This window comes from Haemorhous mexicanus, chromosome 1 (assembly GCF_027477595.1).
Source record: "Haemorhous mexicanus isolate bHaeMex1 chromosome 1, bHaeMex1.pri, whole genome shotgun sequence".
NCBI classification, from domain to species: domain Eukaryota; kingdom Metazoa; phylum Chordata; class Aves; order Passeriformes; family Fringillidae; genus Haemorhous; species Haemorhous mexicanus.
The window spans coordinates 100,279,089-100,303,728 of NC_082341.1; the positions used below are offsets into that span (position 1 = coordinate 100,279,089).

The 24,640-nt window shown below is 36.9% G+C and overlaps 1 protein-coding gene across 3 annotated transcripts in view; it reads right to left on the bottom strand.

Annotated features, from left to right (window-relative positions):
• Positions 1 to 24,640, bottom strand: part of ZNF407 (zinc finger protein 407) — a 332,122-nt gene that overhangs the window by 193,692 nt on the left and 113,790 nt on the right. For all 3 annotated transcript variants that reach the window (XM_059857216.1, XM_059857224.1, XM_059857233.1), the window contains exon 4: positions 7,375 to 7,449. In XM_059857216.1, the coding sequence (XP_059713199.1) occupies positions 7,375 to 7,449 (75 nt within the window). The remainder of the gene's footprint in view (positions 1 to 7,374; positions 7,450 to 24,640) is intronic.

The following is a 24,640-nucleotide window of genomic DNA, read 5'->3' on the forward strand; positions in this document are numbered from 1 at the left end:
ATTCAGGCCATTCTATGATTCTATGACGGCAAGAGAAAGTGGAATGATCAGTATGAAACTGACTTATGAAGTAGCTTAATTACTACTGTTCTATACATAAAACAGTGCCATTCAAATCAACTTCCAGGATCAAAAGGTATTTTAAGATGCACTATGTTACTGTTACTCTTTTCTTTAAAAAATACTGTCAATAGACAGCAGTAAAAGTTTCTGTACAAAACAAAAACCCAAGCTAGAACAGCCAGCGTTCTTTCCACAGTCTTGGAGAAGAAGGGAACCTCATTATGGTATTCAAGGACTTAAACAGCTGCTGTGAAGAGGAAAGAGGCTCTCACTTCACTAGGAAGCACACAAAGAACACAAGGGGCAAAAAGTACAGCTTACACTGGGAAAAGTTTCATCTTAACAAAAATATTGTCAGAAGAACAAGCATTCACTGGAGCAACTTCCTGAGGGATGTGGCAGAGCTCTCATCACTGCAAATTTTCAATATGTTATTGGACAGAGTGCTAGATGATCTCCCCTCCCCTACAAAGGTTGGACCAGATGATTTTTGGACTTCCCTTCTAAGCTGGGCTGTCCTATGACTCTACCCACCAGAGATGAGTACAGAGCACACTTCGCTCTGTACTGAATATATAGGCTCATATTGCAGAAGATTGTCTTTACAGTACAACAAGACCTCCATGTTTCTACTTATGTCTCAGTCAACTTTTTTAAAAGGTTTTAGCGCTGAGGAGGTGATTTTAAAATTGTATTCATGGTACTGTTCACTCCAGAATGTTTCTCCAGCATTTTCTTCTCACCTTGAGGTGCTGAAACTTAAGTAAACCTGGATAAACAAACATTCGTAGTTAATAATTACACAGCTGCTTTGGCTGCAGAAAAGTAGTCCTGATGGCATCATAACTTGATGCAAGAATTATGAAGTGTGGCTAAAAGCAGAAAGTAAGCTTTTACCATCAGTCATATACAGCATTTGCCACAGAACTTCTGTTTTCACTTTCAAAGTTTACAAAATACTCCTCTTGATTCTTCAGAATGTATGGAAAATATTTCATTGCAGCATGGTCAAGAGATTATGTTTCCATTTCCTTTTTAGTATTCTCAATAAATATTTGTGTTGTATTATATAGATTGATCAAAGTTAAAATCATGGTATCACCCAAGACATGGAACATTTCACATCTATAAATGTCACAACATACAACCCTCAAAGTGTAACACAGACTGCAGAACTGTCTGGAGAGGTCCCTTGCTACCAGTCCCACGCAGGTAAAAAGCGATCTAGAGATATATTGCCATCCTAATCCTTACCCTCTTGACCTACACGGTTGCCTTACATAGTGGAAGCAGCAAGCTGGGACACGCAACTGGAACAATTTACTTTCAGCTGACTGCATCAGAGGGATCAGTCTGCAGCTTACAACTTTTCAGCCGATGGCATGCAACAAGGAACTGTGTTTTCCTTGGAAACAAACCATTGTGAAATCAAGCTGGTGCTTTCAGCAGCTACCCCTATCTGTGTCTTCCACAGATTGACAGACAATGTTAGCATATTCTTGCTAATAGAACTAATAACCTATGCTGTAGACAGTACTTGATTATGAACATAACATCTTCATTTATATCATTTATATCTTGTTATGATGCTTAAAATTAGCCAAAGGTGCTCACTGTGTGCAGCATGAATCCCATTGGGCACTCCTTCTATTTTCTAACCATAGCAGCTAAGCCTTCACAACAGGAAGACTGTTGCTGACTACAAAAATTTCCAAAACAGCTCACATACCTAGCAATTAAAAACTTACTTCAGATTGCCCTTCTTTCTGAACTAAGATCTAATATTACCAGGATTTGATAAGAAAAACAAATAATGAGTAGTAGCAAAATAACTTCATTCCTTTGTTATTTTTCTTTCTGAAAAGATGCTGAAGTCATCACTTGTCTTTGTGATAGCAGTCTTCCAAAGTATAAGTGTCTGCCTAGTCTTCACTTCTTTGTAGCAAAGCAAATGCTTATGTGTGTACAGACAACAAGCCATGAGGAAAGCTGTGAATTTTCCGCACATCTTCTACTTCCAGTACCTGAGGAATCACAGGCGGCTTCCTTATGTTCCTTGATCAGCCACAGACAGAGAAAAATACTCAGGCAGCAAGTGATTGTGGAGCCTGTACCAATGGAACCTGTTCCACACTGTGACATAGTATGGCACCAGACAAGAGCTGAACACCAAAGAGAAATACTGCATGCAAAGGTCAGATAGGTCAGATAAGCCTCCAAAACATGGAAAGCTGAGCATGCATCTCAGGCAAAACTTCAGCTCCCAAACACTGCTAAAGCTAAGCCCTTTACACAAAAACACATCCTCTCATCACAAACTTCCAAACAGTAAATATTTCAAGAAAAAGCTACATTTCTTTCCTTAGCACTTTTTCAAAGTATGATTATGTAACATTCCAAGACCCTTTTAAAGCAAAATGCAGGAAATTATCAACTAAATAAAGCTTTCCATTCCTATCCAGTTAACCTTAGTAGTGTTGGGTTTCAGTTGAAAACTCAAACTCATTTGCAAGAAGCAGTAAAAGGTGATGACAAAGCTAGCAGGCAAGACTGAGCACACCACCCCTCTGGTATTACAGGTAGCCTCTTGTCCCAGTGAATCCATGTGTACTGCCAGTGCTTCTAACTGGAAACTCTTCTGTGAGACCGCCACATATAGAACTCGTTCCTTCAGAACATGAGCAGGTTAGTACAAAATGATTACTTACTAACCCTAACTCACTTGGCCTGCATGGTTAACTTATGCAGTACAAGCAGAAAGCTGGGATATATGAGTGGAACAACTTCCTTTCATATGGATGCATGGCACATCACTTTGTGACTTTAGCCACTTGTTTACCCAAAATTTGCTGTGACATCAAACTGGACCTTTTTACTTTGCAGGGGTAGCATTGCCCAAAACAGGTGTATCAAATAGTTACTATCACAAATTTCTCTACTCAAAGAAAGAAAAATGCTTCAAAAGAATTCACAGTTCAGTTAAATAAAAGAGGGCTGTACTGATGGACTTGATACACTTCTAGTTGTACATTCAAAATGGAAATATCGGGACACAGCATCTGATTACAAGACAGTTTTCTAGAAAATATACAGAACATCAACCCTGAGTTCATTTTTCCTGGCTACTTTTCTTTCAGACCTCAACAATCCCTACCACTGACATACCTACAGTCTTGTCTATTTCATGATATTTACATATTAGTAGAATTTAATATTCAAAAATTCAGATGGGCTTATGCAAGCACATGAAACAACTGGCACTTAGGAATTTCCTCTTTTTACTTCAAAGTGTAAAAAATACACAAATTTTAGAAGTATGTTATCAAATATATTTAGGCTGATATTAGACAGTAGTAGGTATTTACCTATAGCTCTTCCTCTCAAGTTGAAATCACTGCACAGTTTTTCAATCAATCAAGATCATTTCAAAATCATATGATCTTCATGGAATGTTGCTAGCATTGTAACAATGATCCCATTGTTAAAGCACATGAAAAATACCAGAACCTTCCAAAATCTAATATATACTTTAATGACCTTTACAGGAATTGATTTATAATAGATACTCCAATTCAGTGACTGCTTGTGCTACCAGCAACTTTATTCATTCATATATGAATGATTCTATTTTATTCAATGGGATTACTCATATGTAAAGTTATTTCAGAGGCAACTCATCATTTAAAATTCATAAGGAAGATGAGGTAATTAAGCAAATATAAAGGCTTTTCTATGGCTTTTTCTTATGTAAAAGAATTTTTTAAACAGATATATCAGCTTGAACTCTAGTTAAGATAGTATCATAAACTAAAAAATGTATATTTTACAGTACTAATGGTGTCTCTAAAAAAATCTTTAAAGAGTATTTATGTGTATTTTTCATAGAAAAAAATTCTAAATCCAGAGCTGTACTTAACAGTGGCAGAATTTGTTCTCACTGATGAATGACTTTATGAATTTATTTTTTTTTCTTGCTCATATTTTTATGTGTGTGTATGTGTATATCTCTAAAGTGAAACATCTCTTTGTTCTGTGTTCTGACACAATTTACAAGTACAGTAATGATGTAACAGAAATTAGAACTTGGCACCATTAATATTACCGATGCACTCACCTTGTCCTCAACCACAATGTCTACTAGACACAATAAAGGTGTAGCCAAAGATTTATCCTGCCAATAAGATATAGTTATAGGTCCCATGAAGATTACTGACACTGAAGTACCAAATATGTACTGGCCTTGGACTTAGCAGATAACATGCCAGTTTTGAGACACATTCAGGTTGACAATAAATCAGTATCACAGTTCCAATAACAGGAAAATATACCTTAGATGAATTTTTTTTGTTAAAACATTCCACTTTTGAGTTTGCTATTAAATGGCAATGATCATAATGGACTAGGCAGTAGGGGGTTTTGTGTCTGAAATGTGCAGACATTTTACTGCAAGTTTATTTTTTAAAAACTTATGTGATTTTCAACTGCACAGTATTTTCCCCTTAAGTCAATTCTGCCTTTTAAAAAAAGAAAATACCACAAACAAAAGATGTTTTGGTAGCATTTTCATTATGAGTTACACTCGTTTTCTGTACCTGCGCATGCAAACACCTCCACAGCCTCCATAACTCCTCTGTTTTGTGCATAAAAAACCCCAATAGTGATGGAAAGCTACAGAGAGCAAGGTGCACTAGCTAAGTACTCCTCATTAAATTGTGAATGTACTTTTTCTCTACCTTTCAGAACTATGTCTATGCTTACCACCAGTAAGTATATTCCATTCTAAGCAATTCCATTCTCAGAAGTTTGTATAAAGGGCCTCAATTTCTGGGGGTGTATAGGTTATAACCATTTTTTTCAAGCACCCTTTTGAACTTCTTTTCAATTTTCTGTTTTTGATGATAGTCATGCTGACAACTTTTTTTGGTCCATCAAATTCTGTAGTACAATTACATGAATTTACTTTTAATAAATTACCATCTTTGCATATATCAGTCAAACCATGAAGACTAAACACTTGCAAATAAAATGCATTATTAATTTAATTGTCACAGCCTATTTAGCTAGCTTCTATTAGTATTTGCTATAATATGCAATGTATCAGAGGGCAGAATCAAATTCAAAACATAAAGAATAAACTGATTATATTGTCCTAGAGAAATTAAAAAATAGCAAGCTTGCAAAATTATAATCAAGGCATTAATGTTTTACATAGGTAAGAAAACTACGTAACTTAATTTATAATATGTTTATGCCCAGAGTGATTGTTTAACATGCAGAAGAAGGATTTCTTTGGTTCCTAAAGCCATTAAAAGGCATCAAACTTTCTCATAATAGGAGAGCAAAGGTGGAAAGGAAAGCAACAGTGGTTTGGTATTTACTGCAGTAGCTCACGTGGCTTAAACATCCCCCACCCCCAGCGAGGGACTGCTACTAGAAATTTATATTGTTGTTGTAGCTCTGCCACTACTGTTTGATGCTGCTCTACATTAAGCTGAAGTGCCACCTGAAAGGGTATTGTGGAAAAGAAATACTCCAAAGATGGATGAAGAAATTGCAAAAGAAGAGGGCATGAAGTCATTCCAATTCACCCTGCCTATGCTGGAGGCAAAGCCTCCCCAGCCATGCCAGCAGGCAGGGCAGGGAAGCTGCAGGCCTCAGCATGGTTCCTCTGCTCCTTGGGCAGCCAGAGCCTGTAAACCTTCCACCTTCCTCCTCCTTGTGCCATGCTGACCAGTCAGACAGAAAGCCTTGAAGAAATACAGGAAGAAATGGGGAAAACGGCCACAGCTGAGAGGCTTTCAGAACAAAACACTCAAAGGAAAGCCAGCAACAACTGATTTAGTTTATAGCATCCTGCTATAGCATCCTGCTATAGCATCATTCCAAGATGATCATCAGTAAAAATATGCCTCTCAGGCTAAGATACTCTATTTGGAAATCTATGTATCCTTTACTGTGCACATATTCACTAGGGTGATGCAAGTTATCTCCATGTTGTATTTATTATGAGTATACAGTAAGTATCCCCTTGTAAAATAATATACTGGCACTGAATACTTCCAGTTATAAAATAAGCCACCAGAGCAAAACACTTTTTCTAATTGTTGTGCTTTGACAAGAGATAACCAAAATAAACTTTATTATTATATCTACTTTGATGAAACTGTAATTGTTTTTTCAATGTATCACTGTGTATTTTAGATTAAATAGAATATCTCAAAACTCTTGTATAATCACATGTTAGGGAAATTCTGGTTAAGCCCTTTGTAGAGGAAATCTCCTTAAAAATAAAAGCACTACCTAAATCAATGCTAAGTCAAACTAAGACACATATGGGATGTTAAAATTTAAAACCCTACTCTTCAGTCTCTCCATGATTTAAGCATGACAAACTTGTGAGGAATGGGTCTAATTGACCACAATTTCCATCGTCTTTAACAAGAAATGAACATGGCTCAGAAAGAGCTTTGCTGTGCTCTCCTACAGCTCCTATAATTTATTTTCCTCTTTTTCATATCAAAAACCAGAAAACACTCTTTATTTATGAAAGCCTACCCCCAAAGAACGAGTTACAAGGCAGTAATACTTGAAACAGTATCAAGTATCCAGCAATGAACACCTCCATCTACCCATGCTGAAAGAGAATGCGAGATCTTTTGGCTATCCAAAATACATAAATTTTCTAGTTGGCCCCAAGATTCAGTGAAATAGCAATAGCTAAGCCACAATGTGCCAAATAAATCTAAAGTAAAATCTGTTTATCTGCAAACACAGTGCCATTGGGTTTGTAAAACACAGTTATATTTTAAACCATATAAAAAATAACCTGCTTGCAGAAGTTGGAGAATAAGTAGCTGTGCACAGATTGAAAAAAACTCACTTCCTGCCCTAGAACACTTGAGGAAACTTTCTTTTTGATGTCTCTGTGGCTTTGACCTCTTAGAAAGTAATTTTATAATCCTATAAGTATCAAGGCCAGCAAGAACAGAACAAAAAAGGAAAAGAAAACCAAAAAACCCCAAACATTTGATTTTTTACTGAGAGACACATTTACAACTATGAAAGTTTAAAGAAAATATTATCACCTGTCAAAAAAAGCCCCAAAAGGTGCAAATCCTACACCTTTTACATGGAATTTCTTTCTACAGACATGTAATAAGCACCACAACATCAGAGCACTTAAAGATGTTGGATCTCTCTTGAGTTGAGGTAAAAATCCAGATGGCTTCATTGTAGGCAAGATTAATATTTTAGAAAAGATCTCCACATACTGTATAAAATACAATGAAAGAGAATTTCAAAGCAGTTTACCTTTCTTTGGGGGTGCCAACTCCGTGTTTGCCCAGCAAATGAGTATTCAAATGTTTCTTCATCACAAATGCCACCCTGTCAAACAAAGAGCAAATGAGAAAGATCATTTTATTAAACTTATTTTTTTGTTTTGAGCATGCACTTGAACACATTTCATTAAAGGCAGACCTTAAAAAAATCCCTTCTCTGCTAGGATGTGACTTAGACTGGGGAGTCCATTCTGTAACAACAGGCTTCCCTCATTTCGCAGTTCCTTGGCTTTTCTCTTACAAGTCCCAACCCTACATCACTGGTCAAAGAAAGGCAAAACCTGTTTCTGCTTCCCTTTGTAAATTACAACATTTCACACATTATATTTAAAATATAGGCTATTTTACCTGAAGAATGTTGTCTGATGTTACATAGTAATACAGTTTTAGTTACACATTTGAATTTATTTAAGCCTTATTGACCCATCCTGCAACTTTTCTTCATACAGGTAATTCCATGAAAAACCAGCAAGATAACATGCTTTAATAACTGCTAATGCCTGGTCAAACTTCATTGTATTAATTATTTAAAGAGATACAAACAGAAACAAATTAATAGCCTTAGTTATTTTATAGCCTTGTGAAAAAAAAAGGATGAAAAACGTGAAGCACATGTTCATGAATACACTATGAGCAGGAATATTGTTCAAACTGGCAAGACATTCTTCAAAGCACCAACAGCAGCAACAAAATATATACTACCTGGCATCATGTTTCTACCAAACCAAAGACAGATAATTTACTTTAATTTTGGTGACATACGTAATGGAACAGATAGAAGCCTATCAAGTACTATTCTTCTGCTGATAAGACCATAACATCAATTTAATTATGTCATGTGACTGCTTCAAACAATTTAGATATCAGACTGAAGCTTTAAACTAAAATGGTTCTCTCAATAAGTAAAAATTTTACTGCTGCAACTTTCAGTGTGAAAAGGGCTTGCAAACATTTTTGTTAATTATGTATTACAGCTGTCCTTCATAAAGTTAATTACTAATAGCTGAAAGGCAATAGACTCTATTTGCATATGTACATGAAAGGCATGACATATGCAAAAATATGATTTTAATTAGCATTCCATGATATGAAGGGCTACAAATCAAACTGGCATGTTATAAGATTTTTAACATTAAACGCTGAATTCATCTGGACGTGTTTGCAGTAATGGACAATGGAAGGACTGTAAAACAGCAGCACTATGGGGTATAAGAGCCACAAAAGCAAAGACACAGTACTTTTCCTTTACAATTATGTTAATTTAGCTTTTCTGTGTCTGATCTTCTTTGGGCACTTGCACATTATTACAGAGAATTTCTCTTGTGCATCCCTTAAGGTGTAAGAATATAATACTGTCTTATTTAAATGATATAAATTTCCTTCTTTTTTACAAAAATACATTAAAAAAGTATCCTAAATACTTTTCCCTACCCAACTTATTACTATGGCATCATAACCATTACAACTGTGAATAATCTATTACACCATTACCATCATTACTATGCAAGTGTCATCAAAATTACTGTACATAGGGAAAATCATTGTAACAAAATAAAAAAAATGTCTTCTAATAAAAGTGCAAGGCATACAAAATGTACTGCCCTTGCTTTTCAACAGACACAGTATTTTCACCAAGCTGTGGAAGGTACCAAACATATTTTCATTTAGTAATACCTGTATTTCCTGTTACAAACTTCCATTTTCCCCCTTCTCTAAAAGACAAATAAACTCATGAAATTACTGTGAAAGGGCAATGTGAAATCAGAGTTGTAAAGGGATATTTTGCTATTTGCATGGAATATAAAGATGCCAACCACATACACAATATTTGCAGGGAAGCACTTTTTGATTTCTGAGCCCATTTAGTTAAAGCTTCCAAACAAAGGCTCACCATTTCATATACCACACAACTGCAGGGGGTCCAGACAGACATACCTTTCTGCAAAATCAAAGACAAAGGCCTTGGTAATAACATGAAGCAATTAATCTCACATTCTGCCTCCTCTCTGTTGCATCTATGCTGTTGCATTTTGCTGCTGTTACACAGCACAAATAAAATGAACCCTGACTCAGTTTGGGTTTCAGCACCTGCTAACATTTTAAGCTTTTCATATAAGGCTCGAAGGCTTCAGACTTGAGGAGTGCCAAAAACCTCAGTGCAAGTCTGGAGCACTCTGCACAGCTCAGAACCAGACCTTAAAAATAAAAGCAGTGTTGCTATTTTCATAAGAAATTGAGAACAAGATTAAAAAAAATAAAAATACCAACAGAGACAGGGATTATTAAAAGAAGAGGCAAAGTCTAAACAGCCTTGTTTGGATGCTGAGTTTGAGGACCACCCATTAAAACAAACAAACAGACAAACAAACAAAACCACAAAGAGAGAAAAGTAAAATCTCTTTGGTTTTGTTTACTAAATCCTGCAGGTGATTTTCAGAGAGGTGGTAGCAGTGTTTGCTGGCTTTACAAAAGAAGCACAAAAATGTTTTCCATACATTCAGTAACTCTAGGTTTCGATGTAATTAATGGTTTAGTAGTAAAAAAATGGGTTTATCTAAGCTATTCACCTCTGCTGAGGTAAATCAGTTATTGCCAAGCTACTGCTAGAATAGACAAGATTTAGCCTTGGCCTTTTAAATTAATCTTAAGAGAAGTCTGACTGGCACCTATAAGTACTCACTGAGTGAATGCTTTTTGCACTGAAAAATCTTCAAATCAAAAGGAATCTTTCCATCAGCAATTGAAAAGCACCAATTCAGGCTTTACCAAATTTCTCATTTCTTGTTTTTAATTCTAGTGAAAGTATAAACATTCAAATGCTAAAAACTAGCTAGTTTCAGAAGCGCATCAAAAGAGAGTAGAAAAAACCTGTCATCAAACCAACTCCAAAGTTTCAAATATGTGCAAACCAGGACATACTAGAGGCCTGGAACCAGTTTTACAAACTCTGGACAAATTCGTCCTCCACCCACATGAAGACAAGAAGTCACAGCCCAGCTGCTCTCCTGCGGGTCAGGTCTCAACAGACAGAGATGTGTAGTCTATATATCCATGTCATGGTCACTGGGAGTTCCCTTCATTTGATAGGAAGACTACTAGAAGCCTCCTCTGAAAGTGGAACAAGGTGAGTAGGCAGGATTCCTTTTGCTGGCAGTAGCATTGTGTTGGGTTAACTTTTTAAACTACTCTGGCTTCAAAACCAGCAACATCCTCAGTCACACACTCTATGTTGAAACTACAGGATAAATTAAAGACAAATTGAAAAATTACTCAGAGCTTCAGAATAGCATTTTCATTCCCTACAGACAACTTTTTGCACACAAACTATAAATAAAAATTACTTTAAATCATAAATACATGAGCACCTTTCCCAAAATAAGCTCAAAGAATATTCTGGTTTCCTTTTAGAAGAGTTGTGGTTTGTAGGAACGTAACCATTCATATTCCATGGCAATCTTCAAACAGTATTTGGACTCTCTCAGAGTGTCTGTAACTGATTTAGGAGCCTCTATAGATTTGTCTTCAGATAAAAGCACATTTTAAAGTACAAAAGAAACAAAGGGACTTCTAATTCTGGGAATAAAGAAACATATTGGACAATCTTTACTTCCACATTTTATTCTAGTGTAATACAAATTTTTCAGCATGTACAATGTTTATCATCACAGTACACAAGAAATAGGAATAATCTGTCATGTATTGTCTGCTTTCTATTTTCTCTGTGGGGAGAGAACTGTTCTCTGTGAAGCATCTTGCTTTGAGAGGGCAAAAGATTCTAAGTTTTTTTATGTTTTGAATCCATTATAGCTCTTTCCCTTTGAATAAGTACATCACTGGGTTAGTGAAAAGCCTAAAAAAAACCACCTAGAACTAAACGCACAACACACACACAAACCAAAACAAGTATTCTGGGCCATAAGGCCACAAAACCTGTTATTTCCTGTGTGTTTACCAAGTGCCTTGACCTAGGAAGGAGCTACATGTTACCTCTACCAGAAAGTCACTCGAAGCCATGGTGACAGACCAGTCATCTTCTAACTACACATAACTGTTGAGGAGGCCAGCACAGGAATTTATTTTTGTGGGACTCTACAAACAAGGTATCGAGCAGCTGAAGAGCAATTTTAAATCACTTCTCAGTGGATACATTGCTCTCTGCAATTGCTCTTGGAGAATTTATCTTACAGACAACAATGTTCAATGACAGCAGAAAAGTCCAGGAGAATAACAATGAATATCTAGCCTTTATTCATATTCTCAATATCCTTTACATCTCCTTTAAACTGTCCAAAACCTCTTTATACACAAATTTAACTCTGAGAATACAGGTAAGCTAGTGCATAACCCAAGTACATAGAATGTTTTTAAAAGCTGCTTGAGAACCTTTAAAAAAACCAAAATCAAACCCAAATCAAACACATTCGAGAATTTAGTGCTTTGTTTTAGCATAAGTTTCAGGCACATAGAAAGGATAGAATGTTTTACCATTTTGGATTCATCAGCTGGGAGATCTGACACCATCAAGAAATAATAAGAAATAGGATCTCAAACTTTTATACATCATCACAGAATACAATGAAATAATATATTATTCTGTTCACATCAGGTTTTGTTTTCTATGATCTGCCCTTCAATTTCTGTCCTCGTATCTCCACAGGAGGCAAGAAAATCAAGGCAAGCTTCACAGATGACACCAAGAAGGGGGACCAGGATAAGTTCAGGCAAGTATAATAATGTGGAATCTATGGTTCTTACCACCTTAACAAAGCATTCTTGTTCTTACTGTCTCTCAAAAAACACTGGAAACCCAAATTGTTTGTAGTTTAATGTGTGGTTCACTTGGAGCCATGCCAACAGAGGTTACACCCCATAGGAAAGAGAAAAGTGCATTTTCTTAAGAAATACCATGACACACATGTATTTCAGAACGTTCAATAAAATTTCTATATACAATTACAGTATATACAATTATACTGTATTAGTATAAAATAGATACTATATACAATTTCTGCATGCACTTCAGTTGTTCTGCATGTTCTACCCCTAACAGCAGAACTTCTCATATTCAAATCAGCACTTAGTCAAACAGTATTTAAACAGTGTACATGAACTAAAAAAATTCAAGTTTTCAAATTCTCCAAATTATGTAAAAAGTTGCTACCCAAATCTCATGTCTCCACCAGGATTTATTCAACAGGTTAACTTCAGGAACAAGAGCACAGAGGCAGATGCAGAACTATCCAGAAAGCAATGGTTTTCTATGAACAAGCTTTTCTTTCCATGAATCAAAAGTCTAAATTCCTGAGAATTTCTTCAAGTCTATCATTTGTGGATGTTTGCTGATTCTGAAGGGTCCAGACTGGGGCTCTGATAACTCTCTTGCATGACTGCGCGCAAGGGACTCAATTTAAAAGAAAGTATCTGGCAGGGCAGAGTCTGGTGTGGAAGATATCCTGTAGTCTGAAAGGCTTCATGCCCTTTGTGACAAGATGTCAGGTTCAAGTAAATATCTGGCAGGGCGAAGTCTAATGTAGAAAACATCCACATATCTGAAAAACTTCATGCCTTCTATGACAGGACGTCAAGTCCTAGAACCCTGCACAGGAAAGATGGGGCTTTCTCCAGACTCATTTACTAGCCAAATAAAGCAAGTCTTATTACTTCCAAATAAAGGAGATGGCTATTCTTTGTAAGCTCAAAAAAAAAAAAAATCAATAACATTCTAAAAGGTTAACAAGTCATCACACAGTCTGCCGTGCTGAGAGCACTGTGACTCGTTGCCTTCTACTCCCTGCTGACCCCACGTGTCAAAGAAGGATATGGCTGCTCTATGCTCCACCCTCACCAACACCAGTAATTAAACTGGGATGCAAACCATATCAATCCATCCACACCTTCAGGTGTGTGTAACTTAGCAGAATGGAAAATTCAAACTTTTCTGCTTGAAAAGAGAAACCAAAAGAGGCAAGTGAAGACAACCTTGCCATCACTAATAAGACAAGAACCCAGATTACTATGGAAAGATATCATGGTAACTCGCAGAACCTAAGGACCAACATACTTTGGAATTTCGGAGAACTATCAGCCCTTCTGCTTCAAATTTGGGTGGGTTTTAGGGTGTTGATTGGGTTTGCAGGGTTGGTTTAAAATTTTCCATGCAACAACCAGGTATGTTTCTTAATTATTTATTAGCTTCTTTTCCATGGAGAAGTATTGCTACTGAAGTTTAAAACCCAATATTTTCTGTGTTTTTTTCTGTTACTATGAAATCATCAATGCAATGAGTACAACCTTTTCTTCTAAAAATACCTCATTTCTTTTTTACTGTTACTTGTAACAAGCTAGCAACAAAGCCAAGCTGCCCAAAAAATAAAGACAACTTGTATTATCAAAACACCTGCACACAGCTAGCACCCATGGTAGACTTGAGTATCACAGCAGCTACTGTTCCTGCCTTGCTTTGAACAGGATGACAGACAACAGGACTGTCAATGTGCTGTTCAATGACCTGCATCAATCTCAAGAATAATTTACTGCTATATCAGACAGATCATTATGGATGAGTTGCGCACTATCAATCAATCAATCGACTGTGTTGTTCCTGCATATTCCTGCATCTATCAACCAGAAGAGAGAGACATCCCTCAACATATTCTTGTTGCTCCCTGCCACCAATCTGCTATTCTCAAGATGGCAAAGAATTATTAGCCCCATGGCCATAAAGTAGTAGCAACTGGCACAATTATCTCCTCTTACATATTCTAGCAGAAGAGACCTGGGTGCAAAGAAAGAGCAAACTAAATAAAACAGAAAACATCCTCTACTGTTCCACTCAAGCTTGTCTTGTCATCAGAAGTTGTTGAGTTTTCTCACCATCCCACTTTTAAGAGACGTATGTTACAATATAAACCATCCAGACAGAAATTTAGTCTGTTATCGTGGCAAAAAAAAAAGGAATTCACTGGCAGTATTTATATCATTTCCTCCCCCATGAGGGAGCTCACTTACCTGTGTGCCTCACCTTAAGTTACTTACTTTGTAACTGAAATCAAAAAGGTTTCCTGCAAGTTAGATCAGGGTCCTTTCTGAACTTTTTTGGTTTGAAGGTATTGTGAAGTGTTTTATTTTAAATACAAAAAGTATTCTTCAATGACAGGTGCAGGAATAAGCCATGTCCAGCCAGTGAAAATTATTATTAACATAAAAGTGAGTAGAAACTTAAGAGTGGAACTGTGAACTTTTATATTTGAAGACACAATAACAAGTGTTAACTGTAAGTAAACAAATGACACTCTGCTTTTATTTGCTTGAAGAGTAAACTTAAAATAGCTAAACAGTGGCAAAACCATTAAAGTCAGGCGTTCCCTCTGTCAGAAAATCACCTTACAAATATATGAGAAAATCAGTACCACTACAAGAAATGTTTGTTTCAATATTCAGAGAAGTTAATGAATGTTAAGTGATAATGGTAGACAGGAGCAGTATGTAATTAGATTTCTAAACACATCTTACCAAATCACTTCTAAGCTAAAAGAATCACATGTTCTATTAATTTTCATTGGTTATTGAGCATCTGTAACTGTCACCTCTAACAGGTGTTTGGTAATCTAGCAGCTGCACAAAGTACTAAAAAAAAAAAAAAGGAAGAAAAAGACAGAATCACAATGTGCTTTCTCTAGCACTACCACAATGCAGAACCTCTTCTCCTAAAGTCTGAAATGCAACCCTAGGTTTGGTGTTGGGAGTGCCTTGCATTTAAGAGAGATTACTACAAACATCCAAAACCAGGACATCACCAGAAAACACATTTGCCATGCTACATGAAGCTGCAGAAATGCTTTAAACACAAATGAAGGTTTTCATCTGTAAGCATTGTGATCCAGAATAGTGTTAGCAACCTTGCCACCAAGACACAGCTTATGTCTTGTCTTTTTTCATGATTTGTATATCCAACATTCTCATAACTCTGATTCCTCCCTTATTCAGTCTTTCCACTTTCTTCAGGTACTGGCTTGTCTTCTTGCTCATGACCGAGTCCATTTCCTAGCACGCTCAGGACTCCAGATAAAGACTTTGATGCAGTAGGCATCAGTTCTGCATATCATCCTTTAGCATCTGGAAAGCAACAGCATCTATCTGTTGGGTGGGTCAGGTGAACCACATCTCTAGGTGCTCTGAGAGGAGTTTTGAAATACTGGACTTTCCACAGACAGGTTGTAAAGAGCTTCCTAGTGATCCCAACCAGCAAAGTCTGTGCCTTTTGAAAGTGCAAAAAACAGACTATAAAACTACCTCAAAATAAGGATGTTCCAATGACTTTCTACTTAAAAGTAGAATTGATAGATCCAAACAAATATATTTAATATTTTGCTATTCCTAAATAAAAAGCTACTTTTGATGTAGCTTCTTCCTGACAGCTCAGAAATCACACAGCAGACTGAATTACCAGGTTTATGCAGAGCTTCTAGAGGAAGAGCTATCTTGAGAATTAAATTCTCCTCATCAAAAGAATCTACTGTTGCCTGTCTTTAAAGGAAATCAAAACAAATCTAAAGATAGTTGATTTGTCGACTAGAAAACACATAGGGCCTGCAGTAGCAGTGCCACATACATAACTCAGTCAATTCTGCAGCTACAGTGCCTGTGGTCTTTTGCAAAGTTGAGAGGTACCAAGAAAGGAATGAGATGAATAAATTGGTCACTATCTGATGACTGAACTGCTCAGAAGTCATACACAATCAGAAGACACACACAATTTTTATTGACAATTTCCCCACAATTTGAAATGCTGCTGGTGATAGATGGTGGCTGGAACGAAGACTCTGCAGTCTGCTTGATCTGTGAGAGTAGTGAGAATGTTGCCCTAGGTCTTTGCCTGACATAGAAAAGCAAGTGCTGGTTGATTTGTTTATTCCCAAGACTTAAACTCAGCTGTAAAACATATCCTTTTTGCCTTACATCCAGGCATTCCACAAGACTGTTTGACTGCAGGTAGAAAGCAAAATACTTCAGAATATCTTTTTGCCAAAATAGCTGCATAAAAATTGCAAATCTATGACAGCAAGACCTAATCTGTAACCATCAGTAGTACCGTCCACATGCATGAACCTTTAACAACAGGCTGGTGTAATCAGAACTGACTGGCTCCAACCAAAGAAATCAAAAGGTTATCATGTGGATCAGATCAGTTTCAGTCCACAAAAAATGCATCTCATACTTGTATCTCCATTAATAAGTTTAAAGCACAAGGATGGTTCCAGCTTTCCTTGTCCAAGGGCTCTTGGGCCTGGCCATTGCTACCTTAGGGACAGGGACTAAGAACCACCTAACACTGTGTCATCAGGCCAGCCTAACACCTGACAAGCATGTCTGATTAATGTTTGATTTTTCTTTGTTGGAAGACATCTTTGTTAGCACCTGAGAATAAGTAAAAGCTCAGAGCTTTCATTTTCAACTGGCATCTCAGTCTCTCCAGATATTCCCATTACAGCCATGCCCAGCTCCTCCCAAAAGTGGAGTGTTGCAACCTCCTCCTACCACTGAAGAAGGAGGCTGACTGAAGGAATTAACAGTGTCTCTCAGAGCAAATCATGATATAGAGACCAGACAGACTCTTATGCACTATCCAAGTATTACAGGCCTAAAAAACTCTCTCAAATTATAGCACTGATTATAGAGGATGCAGATGATATGAAGAGCAGCACAAAAGTCTATCCAAGTAAGAATTACAGCTGTAACAGTGGTGTTACTCCACTTATCCCATAAAAAAATGCTCACACCTCTCATCACTTCAGTCACATACTTAGCAGGGGAATTACTGAAGTTGCCAAGCACAGTCTGGTGTTTCTCAGGTTTTCCTGTGATGGCCAGCAGGAGTCACTTCAGAAATCCAAAGCCAGGACTGAAGGGATTAAGAGTACTCACCTGAAACATAAGTTACTAAAGCAATAAAGACAAGAAAAAAATCCCACTGAATTTAGATGGATGTTTTACACACATACACACACACACACACACACACACACACACACACACACACACACACACACACACACATGTACACACAGAATCAGCCCACATTTGTGCAGCCTGGGAAGGATGTTGCATGCTCTTGGTATGAAGACTGTCATCAGTCTGGAAAAAACACAGGAATATAGATCACACAAATCAGTACAGTCATAAAGATGATATCTGTGACACAGCAGAAGATGTTCTCTGGCAAAGATTACTCCAATTCCAGCCAGCATCTGAGATTAACTCTGACCATTTCTGGCCACAAATCAAACATGAGAGATGTAGGACCTACATAGGTGCCCAATGGAATTGAGAAAAAAACCGATCTTTGATCTTAAGGGCCTGGAAAAACTAAATACAGCATGTGAGTGTACCTATGAACAAAGAAGTGAAAGAGAAATCAGTGTAGTTTCAAATAAAAGCTTATGGTATGCTATCTAAAAGAGAAGAAGAATTTACAAACTACCCAAAAATATGCAATAAAAAGAATGTATATTGATAACAGGAAAAATTACAGAACTTCAGTTTTATATACAATGTGACAGCTTGGTCCTATAAAGAAACATAAACCATGTCTAAAAAAAATATTTTTGTAGTATCTTCCTGAAATGAAGTTTCAATTAAAGGGGTTTTCCTTCCTAATCCATGCTGTCATTGCAACCACAGCCCCATAAAGCCTCATGTCAAGGGCCAGCATAAAATGATGGGATTCCACAAGTCTATTGCAGTAGGAGGGGAACTGGACAGCACAGGTGGCACAGGTACCAACGCACGCTCTGGTACTCTGTTTTATTCAGTATTGCATCCCATTTTGGTTTCCATGAATGGGCTCCTGTTAGAGCACTAGAATTTATCATGCTCACAACTGACACATGTCCAAATGAGCACCTGAATTCTCCATATTTCCTGGAGGTCACTTACAGCTATGTAACCAACAACATGCAATTCTCTGCTCAGCTTTGTAACAAGATGCAAGTAAAATGGTTCTCACATTGGGGCCAACACATTCCCCACTGTTTAACCCCTGACATCCACAAGCCTTGCTGCAGGGATAAGCTGCACCAGGACAGTTTACAGCTGAGAAAGGCCTCAAATTTTAGGTAGCTTAAAAACATTCTGCAAAGATTAAATACATACAAAATGCTTTTACATTTTATATTAACAGAAACAGGCAAACAAAAAAAAATCTAACAAATTAAAGGGCTGTTCTGTTTCTTTACAATTTCTCAGATAAGCAGAACTCCTCTCAAAAAACCCCCATTATTTATTACATGAAATATCTGTACCTGGACAGACATAGAGGCAGAAATAGTCTGATCAGTGTGCAGCTTTTATAATACTGAATAGCAGGCAGTGTTATGTACAACACATAGCTGAATGGATGGATGGAATTGATTTTATAAAGGAGTAACAAACAAAATAGTCCAAAATATTAACTGATAAACACATGCTGGGGTGGAAACAACCTATTATAAAATTACTGTAAAGACCCTCAAACTGTTCAAGGGAGAAAAAAGTCCAATTTCCCACATAACCTGAGAGCTCTGACTTTTCTGATTATAAGATCCAAGGAACCTGTAAACCCAAGGCTCTAATTTTCTTATGGCGACTGCGTAATATTTTGCAAAGTAAAATTGACTGAGATGGAAGCTATTTTGCATGGTACAGTGGCGATGGCTAACAAATGAGAGTTTTGTGGGCTGAATGTTAGTCCCCTGCCTCATCTGCCACCCCTAATGACAGCAGCCACCTGCTGTTTTATTGTCACAGCTGGAGCCAGTTCACACTCCTTGGTGCTGAGCTCTGCCCATGAGCGCCAAGCTCTCGCCTCGCCTCATTACTTTGATGAACTTTTTATGGTCAGCACCCATGAAGACCTCATCTAGGACTATACAACCTAGATCGGCTTCAGGGAGTGCTTCCAGCTAGCATGAGGTGATAATACACAGTGACACCATGGCTGCTACTGCCTGTCACTTAGGCAAGTCACTATACTTCTGGCTCTACAGGGCCCTCAACAGGTGAAATGCCACGAAATTCTCCTTTACAACTAAGCTCACTCCCTTTCTTTTCACACTGCAATATAGAGAGATCATATCCTGCTACCAACATTTAGCTTTTCAAAGATAGATATTACAATAAAAAATGTATCATGCTGTTTATTGCATATAACTACTGACAAGAAATCTCTACGTTCCTTGAACATAACCCTGTTGCCTTCCTAAAAAAACAAAGCAAGCATGAAAACCATATTACAGCTTGATTAACACCACCAAATAGGGGGAAAAATAATTACATGTATATTGCAAAAGGACCATTTCAACTTAAATGAGCAAAAAGCATAGAAACAAAAGTTAAGCCAGTCAAATCAAATTATTAAGCAAATGAATTCACAGTGGAGAATGATACACGTTACTTCCTCTCACCTAAAAAAACCCCACACTTAAACATCTATTAGATATATTTTCTGAAATCCAGATAACAACAAAGCAAAGCCTTTTACATCTTTTTTTCTTAATCCGAACAGTCTGTAACTATATTCTGCTAATTTAAAAGCAAATAGAATCATCCTTTCCTTTTCAATTTTTTTTGTACTAACAAACATTCTGAATCTCCTGAGCCTGTATACAATTTTAAACTTCATCAGAAATTCTTTTATTGACGCATTTAGAGCAAACTATTTTATGCTTGATCACTGAAATTTAACCCCAGGTTTACTTTCAGCAGCAGAATAATTATTTTGGTGTCAACAGAGCTTTACATTTGCCCATATTTACATATATCATTAAGATTAATATATGTGCTATTAATAATAATTTCATTAACATTCTGAAATCATCAAATAACATTTTGACTTTTGAATGGCTGTAGGCTATTATAAGCCTAAAAACCAGAACATTTTAAGTATTCATTGTGTAGCAATCCAGCTGATCAGTTTTGACAAATTCATGCAATGTTATAAGCCATTAAACTTCATTTAGTTTCACTTAAAAATTCCACCTAAAAATAAAAAGCAAACTGTCTTTTTTTTGCACAGACAGTATGATTTCTAGCAGTTACCAGCTCACAGGATCCTCCAAAAAGAAACTGGAGTTTTATTTATTTTATTGAAATGTTTTAAAATTTATCGAGGAGTTTTTGAAATAATGTTTTTGAGACCACTGACCTAGCAAGCGTAGGAAATCTCTAATATGTCACAGTGCAATAGAGCTTCTCTTGACAAGGGACAGTGCTGCAGAGACACTGTGCTTCACATACAACCCCTACAAGAAATGGAAACTTAAAAATGTGTTGCTGAGCATGGGTTATGTCTGCTGCATTTCAGAGAATTTACACATGCCCTTCTTTATAAGTGCTTTTTAAGTTTCACCTAAACTGCAGTTGAAGAGATAGAAGAAAATAATGAGGCAAAAAAAGATTTCTATTCTGCTAAAAGTTGAGCACCACCCAGACAGTGCTGAAACACTAAACAGACCATGAGAACACACAGAACCTTCTATAATGAGGGCCTAAAACACATGATCAATCCCAAATACCAACAATGCAAATTTCTCTACCACTACAGTTTCTGAAAGCGCTTGTCTTCTGCACAAGTTCACAAGAACTTCTTGTGAAGCACAGTGGCAGACAGATCGCGTCCTTCAGAGAATCCAACAACAGAAGAGGAAATTGCATTAGAAAAAAAAGGGATTACTTTCTTAGTGCAAGATAGATATTATGATATGGACAAACCTCCTCAGTGGAACAATTAAAGGTTTTAACAGAACAATCTCCTAAATGGTGCCAGTAATTAAATAACAATGGCTGAGAGATTTATTCATTTTTTAATTTTTTTTTAAACCAGAAGTATGTCAGCAGTGGTATGTGTATTGCATGCTTTGTGATATAGCACACTTAATAATTTTAAAAGTTTCAAGCTTCTTTTTTATCAGTCACTAATGCATAAAGAAAATGTTCCAAAACAACAAGTAGCTAGGCATTTATCGTCCTATTAGAAAGGAATTTGTTTAAGGATGCATAGCTATCCAGACTATCTATATTTGCTCCCTGTCTTACAAGTAGGTAGCCTGCATACACATATAAGTATTTGGAAATATTTTTCCTTTGTAACACTGGTTTGCCTTGGCATTATGACTGTATTTTAGACTTGTACTCTAAAATATAACTTCAATTTACCCAGCACTTTCAGTTCACTGGTCTGTAATTCTTAATATCCCTCTATTTTCCACCAATTTTATTTTAGTCGCTGTTATTTAAAGTTCATTTTCCATGCCCTTTCAATTGTGATTTTTTTTTCCAATGTGACAACAAACCTAAGTGTCATTTCTGATGGTGACTTGCATTGCAATACAAACTTCTTAAAAGAGAAGTTGTAAAAACTTATGAGACAATAACAAGGTGTGGTCAGTATAAAGATGAGCTGCAGGTGAACAGACAGCTCATCTTTATACTGACCACACCTTGTTATTAGTCTGGAGGTGACGGGATCTGTATCCTATTACTGATCCTCTGAGCTATTCAGCCCCCTGAACAATAGTTTTCTATAAGCTGATCCCTTAACCCATCACCAGCTGGACATGCTACTGCTTTCCAACATTGATAAGGAAAAGGAAAACACCTTGCACTTTCTATTCAAATCTCCACAATAAGGATGATCATGTTGCAAAATCCCCAGACCTCTTTTCTCATCAAATGGATCCTACAAAAACAGGAATAGGCATATAAAATTATTTGGCTTAATGTAAATAATCTGTTTCTCTACTTCCTTCAAGCACACAAAGAAGATTTCAATGTACATATTTTCCTAGCACTGAATAGAAATAAATGTCAATCCTAAAAAATGGCTACACTTCTACGCCTGTTGTTAAAGAAAAAGATATTCGTATGAAGGATATCGGAGACATTGTTGAGGAACCACTCACCCTTTAAAAAAATATTACCTCTGTAATACTGCCAGTGCCAGTGTCAGGCTGGGCAATTAACCAATTAAGTGTGAATAAGAACTGCCAAGAAAATTTTATTTTAGCCTCAGAATATTTGTGTATCTGTGAGCTGGTGTGTTTGTGTTCATGCATCAGTGGAATCTGGTTGTTCATGCCAGGTTTTCTTATCACACTTTTCTGCCTCTTTGAACCTGCACATTCCTGCAATACAAAATGGACATGTGTCTGCTGATAATGTCAACATACTTAGGTTCACAAGGAGAGATTTTGTACAACTAGATCTAAAGTAGTATTCATTACCTGACCCTGTCTGCCTACACAAGGCTAGAAGAGTGGAAGAATCCAATACTGCAAGCTCCTCCAGGAGATGTTAAAACTCAACAGGTGTGGAAGAAATTAGCATTGATTACAATATCCCTGACCAAACACTCTCCTAGAAATCCCATTTTTATATGTCTTCTGAAGGAAATTCTCTCTTCTCTGTGCAGACTGGATTCAATGGGGTGCTGAGAGTAACCTGTTATCTCATTAATTTAGATCTCATTATGCTTTAGACTCCTACATCCATCTAGGAAATCCACTTGGAAATATGAGTACAAAATATATCTCAAGCATCTGACTGGGGCTACAGCATAGAAAGCCTGAAGACATAACCAGATTTCTAATTTTGTCCATTTTTTCTTTTTTTTTTTACTTTTTTCAGGAAGGGAAGTGGGAAAGATGGTATGCAGACCTACCAACTGCTAGCCTTTATCTTAATTCAATTACAAAAATCAAGAAATCATTCCAAAGATGGATCCTTCAACAGTTGTTACAGTTATTCAAAATTAAAACCAATGCAAAAAAAGATGTGCACAATTTACACATCAAAACTGAGCAGTCCCAAGTACAAACAGAAGTATGAAAACCCCTTTCACAAAATTTCAGAACACAGATATTACCTGGCATTGAAGTTACCTACTTGAATACCTATTAGAGAATTTCACAAATCCTAACAGTACTGACAACTCATGCAGAACTTACCATTGCTTAGACTAAAACACATCCTACTTTTCAAGACGTGTTTAAACAGCCTTGATGAAAATGAGTAATGTTGTAAAATTGTGAATATGTTTACTTACTTATTTTAAGGCCAGTCAAAGTAATTACCCAGTACTGCTGCCTCTAATCAGGGATTATGGAGGAAGGATAGGTACGAGTTAGTAAAAATGTCACCGATCACACAATCACAGAATATGCTGAGCTGGAAGGGATCCTAAAAGCCTTCAAACTCACAGTCTCTTTCATCACATGACATAAATGAAGTTGTGTGAGTGACAACTGTCCTCACAAAAGGATTCACAGCCAAGCCTACTATTTTCCTAATAAATCCCACTAGTCTGGAAAAGAAGAACGCTGCGCTAGCTACAGCACAAGTTAACCCTGAATTAGTCACAACATGCAACAATTGCTGTGCCTAAGGGGCAAGCTGTTACACCAGTACACCATGGCACACTGAAGAATCAGCTAACTGGATTTTCTATGTTCACAGCACAGTAGCTGTGCTGTGGAGAAACCTGCAGGAGGTTGGCCTGCAGGAAGGCCAGCCTTACTCCTCAAGAACTCTGCCTGAAAATAACTGGTTTTCCCTCAATGCTATTTTCCATGGATCCCCTCAGCTGGAGATGTTTAGAAATGGCACACATCAGCACCTCACTTTTCCCTCCTCTGGGACATAACCATGAACAGAGAAGGGACCAACATAACCTACACATCTTTGCCCTTGTTTTTCATGATAAGGGGAAAGAGGGCAAGCAGGCAGTCAATGACAGAAGTGAACAACCAAATTCTTTCTAGTATTTTTCAGATTAAAATGGAATTCCCTTTTTTAGCATTCTTCTTATGTTTTGCTATGAGCATCTGTAGCTTTTACATTTGGAATTGCCAAAGGATTCTGCTTTTTCTTATCACTTTGGTAAGCATAAACATAGCATTTCTTCTTACCTTTTTGTAGATCCATCACTAAAAATCATATCATAAGGCATTCAGAAATTGTTTTTCACTCCAGCAACAAGACAAATTAAACAGGAAATATTAATTTTTAAATTATTTAAAAATAAAAAAATCTTTTTGTTTCCAATGTATCTCTAAATTAATGCAAGCCTACTTCCTCCCAAGAAGAGAGCAAACAAGTGTAGGTTTCACTACAGTACATATGATCTAGATAACAAGGTCTAATCATAACATATTTATCACCATCTAGCATTTGGCTTGTATATGATGTCCACAGGCACTTGTAGT